Below are 13,837 nucleotides of genomic sequence, written 5' to 3'. Positions count from 1 at the left end.
CCCCATGGAAAAGGACAAAGAAATTGTGGCCTTATCCATCTATATATTCATATATTATGTACAAAGAGATGATAAAAATCTATAAAAGAAAGGAGGCCAAGTTGCATGAAAGTCTGTATGTAAAAGAAAATAGAAGAGAATAATATCATTGCATGGATTCATTCATGCTGATCGAGGTGCTTAACTTTTCCTTTCTAAAAGCCCTAACCAAAAGAATGTGAAAATGATAGCTTTATTATATGATTTTTCATTCTCCAAATTAAATTATTCTATTCTCTATTCTTTAAATAAAAAAGATTTCACGACTAATACATAGCTCAGTTGATTAAAACATAGATCATCGACTAAAGATCAAAAGCTCAAATTCATACTTGCACAAGTTATCAAACTCAACGAGAAAGAAATGAACGGATATAAAAGAATTGTGATATTACATGCATAATATTTGTTCATGAGAGAAGAAAAAAGAAAAAAGAAAAAAAATAGTGACCGAAAAATACATCATCAAACCCATCAAACAATTATTCGTAGAATGAAATTTTAACTTCCCTTCTTTTATAATTGTGTCCTACCTGATTAAATAGTTAAGGAGTTGTTTGATCCACTAAGTGGAATTAATAAGGAATTAATAAGTCAAAAGATAATATGTTGGAGTTAATAAGTTGTTTAGAATATAGAGTTACAAGATGAAATTTGTCGATAAATGTGAAATGCATATTAAAAGTGGAAGACGAAGTTACTCAACGAATATATAAAATGGAAATAGAGAGAAAAACCAAATTCATTTATAAATGTAGATAAAGCCGTGAAGATTAAGTTACTCGATTTACAAACTCCAATAATACTTACTATTAAAATTGAATTGTTTATACGAAGGGAAAGGGTGCCATAAGTGTAACATTAAGCATACCCATAGTGTAAAGAAGAATATAATGGTTATAGATAATGTTGAAGAAATGTGTATTGTTGGTAATTGAGTGACATGTAAAAGAGGGAATTGCTTGAGAGATTCCAAGTAGAGTTTGCCAAAATGATTGGAATGACCAATGTGAAAAGAGGTTTAAAATAATGTTTATGATGGAAATAAAAGTTGTAGACTCATTGTTTGATTGTTTGATGGAGCTTAGGGTATAGATTAGATAATAAAAAGTGGTTTTGTAAAGAAGAAGAAGGGTAGTAGAAAACTCCTTTTTTAGGGGAAAAGATTAAGAGATAAGCAAAGATAAAAGTGTATTCAGATAAGAGTGTTCTATTAGATGGAGAAATTAACACTGACATTAAGATGAGTTGTAGGCTAAAAGTCTGGCAAGAGGAGTTGTATCCTATCCAACTATTTGTCAAGAAAAAAGGACTCCACTTTTCTACTTTACTTTTGCCCACTATTTACATTTTTCTTTTTCTTGTAAAAACTCAATTTCTGTGACAATGAATCAATTATTTCCTTATTTCCAGTCAGAATGAGTATGGTGAAGATCCACGATTCTATTTTCATCTCAAGAAGAAAAGAAAAGTGTGATTATCATGAAGAAGAGATAGTTTTACAATAAAGCAAGATATTCCGAGACAAAACTTGGTGAGATACAAAATGAATTTTCCAATAGCCACAGAATTATTAAAGAATTATATACAAATTATATTAGCCAAGAGCTATGAAACGAAGCCAACTAACAATAACTTGGGGCCAATGGTACAGTAATTACCCTAAATATGGGGGGATATAAATGTTACACTCTAAACCATCATATTCAACTCGGAAAGATCATCCATCGGAATTTCGAGACCGATGGCATCATGGTCTTGTAATCCATCTTCATCAATATCCAACCAAGAACCAAGGTCTTGATGATCACCAAGGTCTTTCGACACGTCTAGATCTTCCATAGCATCCAAATCATGCAATTGCAAGTTTCTCAAACCAGTTGACTCGTCAGCATCTTTAGTTGACCCTACCAGAAAGTTAGCAGGCAATGCCGGGTCGATACCTCTTGTTCTGTCGCTGAACTTTGCTCCCATTTTAGAAGATTGAGAAGTCAACGACTCTGGGACTTCTGAAAGTTGGTTCTCAGATCTGGCTCCTGAAGCAGACAAACAACTACCTTTCTGCCGGGGCTTTGGCCTCGATCTTCGGACACCTTGGCAGCCATCTAATGATGAGCCAAAGAAGTTGGAAAGAGGATGGTTTTTGTTTGGGTCCCTTTCTCTGTCGCTTCTCTTGCCTTTCGTGCCTGGGGTGAGTCTGGAGGAAGCACTTCCAGCAACTTCGTCAATGCGCATTTCCCTCTTCTTCTGCTTAATCATCATGGATCCACGCACTGAGACTAGCTCGGAAGAATTAATGGCTTGAGCATTTGAAGAACCTTTATCCAGTGTATCACTCTGTGAGTCATATCTCTCGGAAGGGCCCGAAACAGTACCTGTAATGGCAAATAAGAGCACAAAGAAACTGTTAGGATAAGTGAAAAAACCAATTTTGGAAGGCAGAAAACTTCCCAAAATTTCTACTTTCTTTTTTTCACATAAAAAATGATTTTGAAATTTGTTAAAACGATCAGAACTGAAATTGAAGTTTGTAAAAATGCTAAGGTGTTGTTAAAAACTTTGACAAGAGATACTAAAAAAATGCTCTTCTTCCAAGAGAGTGCTAATAAGAAAGTGTATAAGAACTAAGAAGCGCTACTCCCAAAAGTCATTTCAAATACACTACCAAAGGAAGACTTGCCCCAACATATATTCCTCAAAATGACCAATCAATTCTAGATATTCCCAAAATATAGATGAATATGGTCTATTATCATTACTACTAGTATACTTTTTATTATTATGAGTAACCTTACTTTTATTGGGAAACATAAAAACCAACAAATAGTATAAGTGCCACAGAAAAAATCCCAAAATAGATGGTAAACCATATATATATATAGTATGAATAGATGATTAAGTCTAATATAATTAAGAATTAAAGTGGCATTCACATACCCAGTCTCCTATCGTCCATCTGACGCGAAGACTCGTAGAATGCATTAGTAGCAGTTGTACAGCCACCAAAGTCAACGGTTTTTGCATCCCTTTTCTGCGGAGGTGTAGAGAAAATAATATCCTGCAATGCAGGCTCATTGAAACAACTAATCCCGGTATCTTCAAATTTGTGACATCTAGCAAGAGTGCGCTGCATTAAGGACCGAGCAGCTGATTTTGAGACCCTGCGAATTGTACTTTTGGAGCCACCACTGCCGCGATATCCCTGTCAATATGTTATTTGTGAGAACACAATACACAGGTTTGTGACTTTAATCAGACATTTTATAGCAACCAGCTTAGGTTCATGCTTTTGGATTGAAATCCATTTTTGTAATTACCTTCGAGCTTCTTTTACTGATCTAGTTGTTTTTTCTTTTTCTTTATTTGCTCTTTTGTCTCACTAAAAGCTTGATTTCTTATATAATAAATTGTAATGTAATAACAAATTATAATATACAACCATTTGTTTTAATAAGAAGCCTAAGCAAATATATTTTAATATATAAAAATAACGGAAAATATCACACGAAATGGTAAAAATGAACTAACGACTTACCATTTTCTTATTGTAAGCCATCTCAACAAGTTGGTCCATCGCAACTTCCTCAACTTCCCTGCACGTAAAATATACCATTCAAACCTTGAAAGAAACGATCTAAAAACTGAAGATCACCCCAGGGTCAGGCTGATTATTTATTTTAAAAAATGTACATGACCATGGCATGCACGCAAATCTTTAGACTACGAATAGAAGTAACTTCATACTATCTATAATGCTAAAGAAAAAGAGGCAATCAATATCTTCACAGTTCTATTGTATATAAAAACCAACACTAGTACCTCTATTTTAAAACAGAAACTAAATAATAGTTATTAATTATTATATTTAATTATATGTGATAAAATTGTACTTAGAGAGAAAGAAGAAACTCTTACCAGTCAAATTGCAGATGGGTTGAGTGTCAAAGTTTTGTAAAAAAAAATTGTGTAAGAAACCAAACTTTCATTTGGAAATGGACTACTAAAATAACTGTTTTATGAATATATTTAAAAACAACAGAACTATTGGTCCTACTAACAAAGCATGCTAGAAGTTCGAAAACAGTCTCTTCTAATTCTGCGATTTTATAATTCATCTGCACGAGTCTTACCGTTTTTCCATATCTTTTGCTCTCTTGATAGATTGCTCCACCTTTTCCAGGTTGCGCCTCTTTCTCCCAATCTATTAAATGACGAAACATTAACAAGGAAGACATCCACAAAAATATATATCAAGTTGTTTGGCCTTGTCCAGGATGTTCTGAAGATAGTGCACCTTTTCTTTATTTAATGGCTTTGTAACCCCAAAGGATTCAAGAATCTCAAGAGAACTAAATATAAGAAATTTTTTATGCAGATTTTTTTTTTTTTTGTGAGAAACCAGTTCAATGTATGTAAGTGCACACCTGTTGGTACAAGCTTCTCTTGTGCTCCATAATTTCTTGGTTAATCAGATCTTCTCCCTCGGTCAGATCAGGCTACAGTCAAAACAGAATGAAAAATAATGTAAGGGGCAAAAGAACACTACTGTGAGATATGTATTGAATAAAGCTCATCCTACAAGTTCTAAGCCTGAAACAGCAGTAGAAAAAACTCACCAAGGTCTCGGGATACAACCCTATACTCTGTAGTTCCAATAGAAGTTTGTCATTCAGTCGCATCATCTGATACTGGCAGTTGGAAGAAATACTAGGTACGTTAAAATCCCCAGATTGTAGCTGGAAAGAATCATTTGAACATATTTCACTGGTGTGTCCAACATCACAATTTGATAAATCTTCGTCTCCTTGCCACTGATCGCCAGAATGAATGAAACCTGATATGCTTGGTTTACAATACGAGTTACACACGGCACTTTTATCACAAGAGAATCTGTCAAACACATTGTTCTTTGGGATTTGAAAATCTATCGTTGACTCAGCCTCAGATTCCACTCTATCTCTATCTCTGTGTTCATAATCATTAAGATTACAAGAACCACAATGAGAATCATCACTTGCTGATTGCAGAAAAGTGTGCTTCCCTTCACTTTGGTGGTAATATTCACCACAATCATGCTCTTCTATTAAAGCAGAAAGAACTCGATGGTACAGGGGTACAGTCTTGTCTAGTCTTCCCACATCAAATCTGCCACCTTTTGAACCAGAAAGAATAAATTCCTTACTAAAGTTGGACCCTCGAATTTCTTCAGAACAATTGGTTTCTGTTATATGTACACCAAGATCCTGAGAATTTAAGCATGGAATTAGTGGGAAGTAGATATTTCTCTTCTTTTTTCATGGTGTGTAGTGTTGTACAATCAACTTTATAGGGATGATATACATACATACATACTTACATATATTATATATATGCATGTGTATGTATATGTATATGTATATAAGTGGACTGATCAAGCAACAAAATTGTTTGGACAATAACCATAAATAGAAAATTAGATGAGAATAAAGCTACAATACCTCATGTTCCATGTCGTGCATCTGAGACAATCTCTCACTAAGTTCCTCAGCCAAACCTAGCTGATTCAGTAAATCCCCCAGGTGAGGGAACTATTAATCTATGACCAAAATAACTTAGAAATGGAAAATATGTCATCACATAACATAGTCTACCTGTTGCTTCAAGTTTGCTACATCTGCTTGACTAACAGAAACGAAGATGGAATTCACTTTATGCCAAAATGGACCTGTGCAAGCACGAACTACAGACACAAAAGCCCCGCAGTATTGTCAAAAAGAGAATGTAGAAAGAATAGAGCCACAGACATGGACAGTAAATGAAGTTCTTGTAAAAACTTAAACTAAAAAGTATCCAGAGGCATACTGTTGGCATTACGAGCAGACTTAGCTGCCTCAAATAATTCTTCTTGATCATCGTCAGATTCACCTGGAAAACAATGTCAATATCCACCAGTGAGCCGCTGTCATATAGCTATTTAGCATAAGCTACAAGTCTTCCCCATCAGCATCTTAATAAAAAGTTAAATCAAGATGAAACAGAAAAAAATAAACCAGAATAGAAGTTCCAAAAAAGTTTTTTTTCATAAAAAGCAGTATTACAAACTAGAAACATAAAACATCAAAAAGAAAATTAACGCTGATACACGTCGGACCAAATGCAAGAAAGATCAATCAAATGAAATGATGTGGTCACCTGTGATATCTGAGGACCGGCAAGTTAACCCCACATGAGCTGAACCCTTGCGATCTTTTAGTTTTTTAGACGGTGGACGACCAGATTTGCTAATTATAAAAGTGAAAAAAGTATATAAGATTATGATACAACCATAATGCTTTAGGAACAAAAGTAATATCAGTTCATATACCTTCTAATTTTCCCAGAGATAGGCTTCATGCTGTGGAGTGGTTTTTCTGCAAATGGGCTCTCTGACTTATCTCTCACCAAAGGGCTATCAGGCTTAACTAGGGTAGAACCCCTTCCACTCCTTCCCTGTTTTCGCACACCATCTCCTTTTTCATTCACCAGAACCTTATTCTTCCTTGCTGGCAATATAGAAGACCCGGCTTCATCTCCTGCACTCAAAGAGAACTTGCCACTGCTTGTATCTTTCAGTTTTACTTTGTCATCTCCTGGTCCTGATTCTTCACTTTCGGACAGCCCACTCGGAGAAGATACATTATCTACTTCCTTTTTAAACTTCATGGTATTGTTGTCAACACTACTAGCCAACACTGATCCATCTGTCATATTTGTTCTTGGACCAAAATCAGAAGCTGCAAAGTCTTGAGATGGACTCGGAATTTCGCCATGATCTGGAACAGGTGGCAGCAGCTTTGATCTCCTACTACGAGAGTTTTTATGCCTCTGGCCAACCCATTGGGTTACAGGATACAAAGATGAACCAGTTGGTATTGCATGCTTTGGATTACTTGAAAGTCCAGTCAATTGGGTTTTGCTAACACTTGCAGATTCCCAGCTTTGATGAGTTTCAGATGAAGAATGAATATTTGGGGATGAATCTAATCCCACAATTGATCCAGTTCTTGGTCCCCTAGACACCTTTGCTTTAATCACAGTACAAGGACTGCCTGCTGAGTTGTCATCTCGGTTACTTGACCTGACAAAGGAATGCATGTAAAAATTAAAGACCATATCACAAAATAGGAAAAAAAAGAACACAAAACGAAACAAACCTTTAATGTATCATTTGAATTCTAGTTTGAGATCTAGTTAATGAAATAATTTGAACAAGGAAAACACAGTTGTATTTTAACAAAGAAAAAAAAATGAGTACAGAACTACAGACTACTTAGTTGAAGCATCCCATATTGTATTTTTATATAGTTCTTCATGAATTTATGAAGCATGGTATTGAACGGTCATCAAGTACGTGAACAAGCAATTAATTGACTCTTGTTTCCATCTTAGTTAAACCAATTGAAGTTTAATATGTAATTTAAAAATAAAATAAAATAAATCTATCAACTTACGATATTTAACTATCAAACTTTTGCACAAGTGAGTTGAAAACAATGGTGAAAATACACTTTAATTTGAAAACTTGAGAAATCAATAACTTTTTCTTAAATCATTTTGCTCTTCATAATTGTATCTAAGAACCAAATTTAATGTTTCTTGACTTTCGGTTCTTAAACTCCATTCACTGTATTCAGTGGTGGGTCCAGAAAATTTATTGACAGGGGGCTTTGAGTTGTAACTTAGAGGAAAAATAAAAATCTGGAAAAAAAACTACATAAGTAAGACTTGAACTCTGATTGACAGAGGGGCTAACAAGCATAGTTACCACTAAACTGTCTATAAATATTAAGTATGAATTGAGTTTGTTTATACGTATTATATAAAGACAATAAAGTTGAGAGGGGGCTCGAGTCCCCTCTGGGCCTATACTAAATCCGCCGGTGACTGTATTCATGATTTCCAAATAAAATCCGAATGACAATTAATGTTCTAAGTCACTCGAAATCAAATGCAACACTCCGTAATGTTGAGTACCATAAATTTTTCTTAACAACTAACTAGACCAGAAAATTTAGAAGCAACATACACAGTACAGTATCAAGATAAGGAAAATATCATAGTACCTATTGTTCCCTTTAAGCATCCTCTGCTCCAATATATATGTACGACCCTTCAAAGGAAGACCACTTTCAGGTTCATTCTTTGATATGGTACTTGCATCTGAACTAGTGGGATCGGAAGAACCATCCAACCTGTTCATTCCATTTACTCCAGATGAAGATTTCAATCTACAAGAATGAATGTACAAAATAAAATATTATTATCATAGACAGTAAAATTTTTTGAGGTTGCACAGTGCAGAGTCTCCTCTTGAATTAAATTTCATAATAATTTTTCTTTGTTTCTTAAAAGATCCATTGATATGAACTAGGGTTCTTTAACAGATTCGCCCTTTTGATTTCTCAGGAGGAAATGCCTCATCTCCTTGCCATTTTTGTGTATACTCCTTAGTTTATATTAAATAGCAACTGTCAATCATCAATTCCATATCAGAAATCATAAATCAAACATGCAAAGGAATGAGGGATACCTGTGCCCTTGAGCATCACAAGAACGCAACTTAGAATCAGAATTCAGCTTGGTATGTGTAGCTCGTTTTATTTCCCGATCGCCATTATTAACTCTATAACCAACAGCTCCAACAGATCTTTTCTTTTTAATTTTCTGATCCAATCCCTCTCCTCCAGCAAGCAATTTGCGAGTCTTTTCTTCACTTCGGATAGAACCATCATCACTATCCTTCTCCAAGAAGGTTGTATTATTTGTCATTGTGGTGAACCTTGCTTCTGGCTGCTAGAATTGGAAGATGAGAAACAACGCACTTAAATCAATGAAATAGAAGTCACTGTGTTCTCTGTTGGAGCATTAACTAAGAGTTAAGTAGAAAACCAGAATGGTCAAATATGACTGAATTCTAGTGACATGTTATTGTCATTTTTATTTAACAGTTCAAGTCCCTTCCCTCCACCGTCTCAAAAAATCCCCCCCACCCCCAGGTATCTTGTATCTGTAGTGTCTGATCCAAGTTCCACATATCTTGACAAATCATACAAGATAATTACCAAGCTCTTACAATATTTTGATGGAAACCAAAAGAATCCAGGGTTCTTCCCATCAACAGATTTAACTAGTTGGGAAACCCATAGGAGTTTAATATTCTAAGTAGGTCGCCACTTGCAACTATGGGTTTGAACTTATCCCCTTTGAGTGGTACTATTTTTTTTTAATCATCTGCTGCTTAAATTGAGAAAAATATAGGGGAATACAAAAATACAAGTCCACAAAAAACCCTAGAGAAAGGGTTTCCATGTAAGTAAGATATTACCTAGAGAATAATTACAAAACGTCTTCGGAACCGAAGCCCAAAGGAGATACAAAACCAAACCAAGGACCAAATCTCACAAGGGTCCCTATCCACCCCTCTAAACACCCTACTATACCTCTTCCTCAAATATCCCACAACGGGGTACACCCCCACGGATATGACAAAAAACAACTTTTCTCTTTGAAAGGAGAAAACTCCTCAATCATCGAACAAATTAGATATCAAAATGAAAATTAACCCAACATGGTTTAAAGAAGACTTATATCAAAATGAAGCTGTAAATTCTCATATTGAATATGAATGCATAAATAATATGGAAAAGATGACTAGCAAATTAGATACTAGGTATCATGGTATTACAAACCTGAACATCAGATATGGATGAACGGGCACGCTTATTCAAGCCTACACTCTTTGCCCTGTCTTCCATTCTATAAATAACAACATCGTGGCCATTTCTGTGAATCTGACTTCCCACTTTAGATAAGTTGCCACCACCTAGTCTCTCACTTGATGAAACTTCACTCCGTTGTCGTTTTTTTGAGCTCATGGCTTCCCTATATTTATCCAACTTGAACAAGGATTCACTCAGCATGTCTGCTCTTTCCCTGAAACAAAACAAAACAAACAAACATGAATAGTAAACAAATGAAGCCAAATACAAACAAATTTATATTAATCAAAATTGTTTATCAATCCTGTTGTCATCCTTACAAACTCTCCTATTCCTTCTTCATATCCAAACCAAGAAAGATATCATCACTTAAGCTTCACTTTTTCTCCAATCTACTATGATGCTCATTCAAGATTTCCAGATTGCATTAATGATCTTGTTTTACTTTAATTACATACCACCAGCAAAGATATAGTTAAAATTATGCATAAAAATAAGGTTCAAATAACTCTTTAGGGGATCGAGTTAAGAAATTAAGAGAAATAACAAAATTAAGGAGTAGATAAGAATACACTCCAGCTTAACATGACATTTTTTTCATTGCCTCCTCTTATACTACTTCGATAAGAATAAGAACTTCGGTAAATCAACCTCCTGTTCCTGGTCTAACAAAAGAGCTCACAGTGGGAATGACTGATTTAAACAAAAAACAAAAGTAGAACCCCTCATTGATGAAATGAAAAGAGGCTAATGCTCCAATAACAACGAAACAAATTAGCAAAAACACATGACCATAGAACCTTGAGATCAGCCGCACTGTGATTTTTGTTATCCAAAGGTTGGATGGATGCCTTTAGTTGCAAGGCAAAAGCTAGGCCCCAGAATTACCTTTAACCTATCCTTGATGGAGAATCAGATGGCGAAATTGTTTGGGTTTGCCTAAGAATTACCTCTAAACATATTCCTTGATGAGGATTCACTCAATGGCGAAAATGTAGCCTAAATCTATGTAGGAAAATGACTAACGACCTTGATGATTTCCTCTAGAGCTATGATTTGGCTGATCTTTGGAACAGAGTAATTTCTTTACAAAATTTGGCCTTAACCTAACCAGAGATGAGGGCTGCAGAGAGATAATCAAGGGGTTCCTTCTCCACTCACTCTCTTTTCGCAAGAAAGGAATGTGTTTTCGTGGAAGTCTAGGATATGTACTCTTTTGTGGAATTTTTGGGAGAGTGGAATACCAGTGTTTTTAGCAGAGTTGACAGGCCTTCAAGTAACCTTTGAGCTCTTATTAGGTCCCAATGCATCTGTGTGGACTTCGGTAGCTAAATCTTTTTGTAACTATCCATTAAGTGTTACTTTGCTTAATTTAAGGCTCCTTTTTTCAGTTTACCTCCTTTTATGGACTCCCCGTTACTTCTAGCCCTTATATTGTTTCATTAGTTCTCAACAAAAACTCAAATATTGATTTATATAATATAAATATATATATATATATATTCATCTTTCATGGAGCTTGATATACAATTTAAAAAAAGAAAAGAGAAAAGTTACCTGGCCCTTCTAGATGAATCTTGCACACTATCTTTAAAATGCTTCAACTCCTTTGATGCCACTGGTGGTTGGCGTTTCAGGTGGACTACTCCAAAAGGACGATCCTCCAATGCATTTCCAGAAGAAACACCTAGAGCTCTTTTCAGCTCCCCTGAGCAATTTTTTTGATTACCTAATGTAATGGGCTCCAAGGGTAAGCACTGGGGCAAGGATGGCATATTTGATGGCAGGAATGCACTTCCTCGATTTAAATTATTCCCAGATCCGATCATCATACACTTGCAATATTCTTACAAAATGATCCAAAGTGGCTCGACAATTTCTTTTAAGACAAATCAAACCTTGAGTATCAACTTCCTGCCATAATAAAATCACAATGGAAGTAGAGACAATATAAAAATTCTGATTCAAAAAACTATACATACATACAAATGTAGTTTTTTGTTTGTTTGAAATAAGTTTATTTATTAAAAATGAATATATATATTTTTCATTAACACCCGAGACTGAGATTGTGACAGCAACACCAACAATAATACAGTAAACAAGATAAAACTTTTGGAGGAACCCAAAAACACAGAAGTGGTTAAACGGAGAGGTTGAAGACTTTTCGTAGTAAATTTTAGATCTAGTCTAAACTCTTGATTGGTCGAATATGTTTGTGTGAAAAGCAGCAACGAACAGAGTAAAAAACCACTTATGAAATATTGCTTTCCAGAATGAAGAGCAGTATTACAGTAAGGCATCATCACCACCAACCATCACATACGGACATAAAAATTTTAAAAAAAGATTAAATAAATAAAACCAACAGAAACATTGCAGTGACGTTGCAAAAAGATAATCACAACACAAGTATCACCAAGACTTCCCAGGAAAAAAAACAATTGTTGTCAATCACAAACCGAGTACAAGTATAATATAACTAGAAAAAAACTGGAAGACTGAACAATTTACAAATGGTATTTAGCCAAATATATACAACTTATCTTCCCCTTTTCCTTCTCCAATATTCTTCGAATCCTATGTAACCAAATATTCCCTTTTCCTCCGAGTGAACATTGAAGAAGCATTGACCCGAATTAATTTCCAAAAAAACAAAAAAAAAAAAAAAAAAACCATAGTGAACAGGAAAAGACTAGACTCAAAATCATCAAATGAAACAAAAATTGGGGGTAAATAAGTTAGGAGTGAGAAAAAGACGTAATTCTCCAGCTAGAGCACAAATGTGGGTGAAAAAATCAGCAAAAAAAAGAAGTAAAAAAACATAAAATTAAGAAAACAAGCGATCTAAGCAGGGAAAGAAATGGAAAGGTGAATGAAGTGTAAAACCCTAGAAAAAAGCAAAATGTAAAGGGAAGGGAAGAAGTTAGGTGGATGAAGAAAAGGTTAAAGAAATGAAGAAAGCAAGAGAGAGTACCTGAGAAAGAGGTCAAATGGTGAATTGATCCATTACAGGTTCAATCCGATCAAATTGGTACAAAAAGATCAAACCAAAGGGTTATATATGAACGAGGAACAGGAGGAGGAGGAGGGAGAGTTGCAGTAATAGAACGAGGCAGAAGATGTAAACGACGTCGTTGAAAGTGTATTTTCCCACGCTGACGCGCCAATTGCCTATTGTCCTTTTCGGATTCTCATAGAGTCGATCTATTTCTTTCTTTAATTTAAAACAAGAAAAATAACACTTTTGGTCCTAAAATTTACCATCTAAACAAATTAATCTCTAAATTTTATTTTTAACCAGAGTTTATTAAATCTTAACTCGAGATTAAATTCAAATCAATTCACTTAAAACAAAATTTAACACTTTATAAATTGTTTAATATTTTATTATTTTTAAAAATGTTTCATTAAATTTTAACAAATTCTTTAGATACATACACTAAATTGTTACAAAATTGAAACTACAAATATCAAATCATTACAAAGCAAAGTTTAAGAACTAAATTGTTGCTTTATCAAAGTTCAGAGACCAAAAGTGACTTTTAACTTTTTTTTTATCTTATTAAAATTTATTATTTATATTTTATATAAAAAAAAATGAGAGATGTTAAAACAAACCTAGCTCAATTTAAATACGAATGTGTCAACAACTACAGATACTTGAATCCCTCATGTTATACTGAAAATGTGTGAAAATTTTGAATTATATAGCTCACAGTCCCTTGTATATTTATATGGCAGTTAAGTTATACTCCTTTTTAACATTCATTGATAAGAGACGTGCACTTTTTCAAAATAAATTTATTTCTTTATTATAAACTCGTCGTATCAATATAATTTATATCAAACTTGTTATAAATGTGACGAACTTAATAACCCAAGTTCTCATATACTTTCAAATCAAATATAAAAACATAAAATGCTACCAAATTTGATAGATTTTAATTTGGTTTTTGTGGAGGATAAACTAGCATAAGTTGAATAAATAAATAAAGTTATGACATTTAATTAAGTTTAAGTTCTAATTTTATTCTAGTGAAAACTTATGGTAAAAACTG

General features: G+C 34.3%; 1 protein-coding gene across 3 annotated transcripts; it reads right to left on the bottom strand.

Annotated features, from left to right (window-relative positions):
• Positions 1–1,491: 1,491 nt before the first annotated feature.
• On the bottom strand, positions 1,492–12,909 carry LOC101209188. 3 transcript variants are annotated; one of them, XM_011656099.2, is made up of 16 exons: positions 12,754–12,909; positions 11,334–11,690; positions 9,747–9,990; positions 8,588–8,850; positions 8,121–8,285; positions 6,383–7,135; positions 6,211–6,299; positions 5,881–5,943; positions 5,670–5,758; positions 5,517–5,576; positions 4,656–5,282; positions 4,464–4,535; positions 4,170–4,240; positions 3,575–3,632; positions 2,977–3,241; positions 1,492–2,414 (listed from the first exon to the last, which is right to left on the bottom strand). In XM_011656099.2, exons 2-16 carry the CDS (start codon positions 11,606–11,608, stop codon positions 1,732–1,734), a joined length of 3,777 nt encoding a protein of 1,258 aa, XP_011654401.1. In that variant the 5' UTR covers positions 11,609–11,690; positions 12,754–12,909; the 3' UTR covers positions 1,492–1,731. The 3 variants fall into 3 exon arrangements, with proteins under 3 accessions (XP_011654401.1, XP_031741353.1, XP_004139580.1); XM_031885493.1 differs by having other exon boundaries at positions 8,121–8,249; XM_004139532.3 differs by having other exon boundaries at positions 8,588–8,847.
• Between the last annotated feature and the right edge of the window lie 928 nt (positions 12,910–13,837).

This window comes from Cucumis sativus, chromosome 1, assembly GCF_000004075.3.
Source record: "Cucumis sativus cultivar 9930 chromosome 1, Cucumber_9930_V3, whole genome shotgun sequence".
NCBI classification, from domain to species: domain Eukaryota; kingdom Viridiplantae; phylum Streptophyta; class Magnoliopsida; order Cucurbitales; family Cucurbitaceae; genus Cucumis; species Cucumis sativus.
This window is presented reverse-complemented; position numbering and strand designations above follow the sequence as displayed.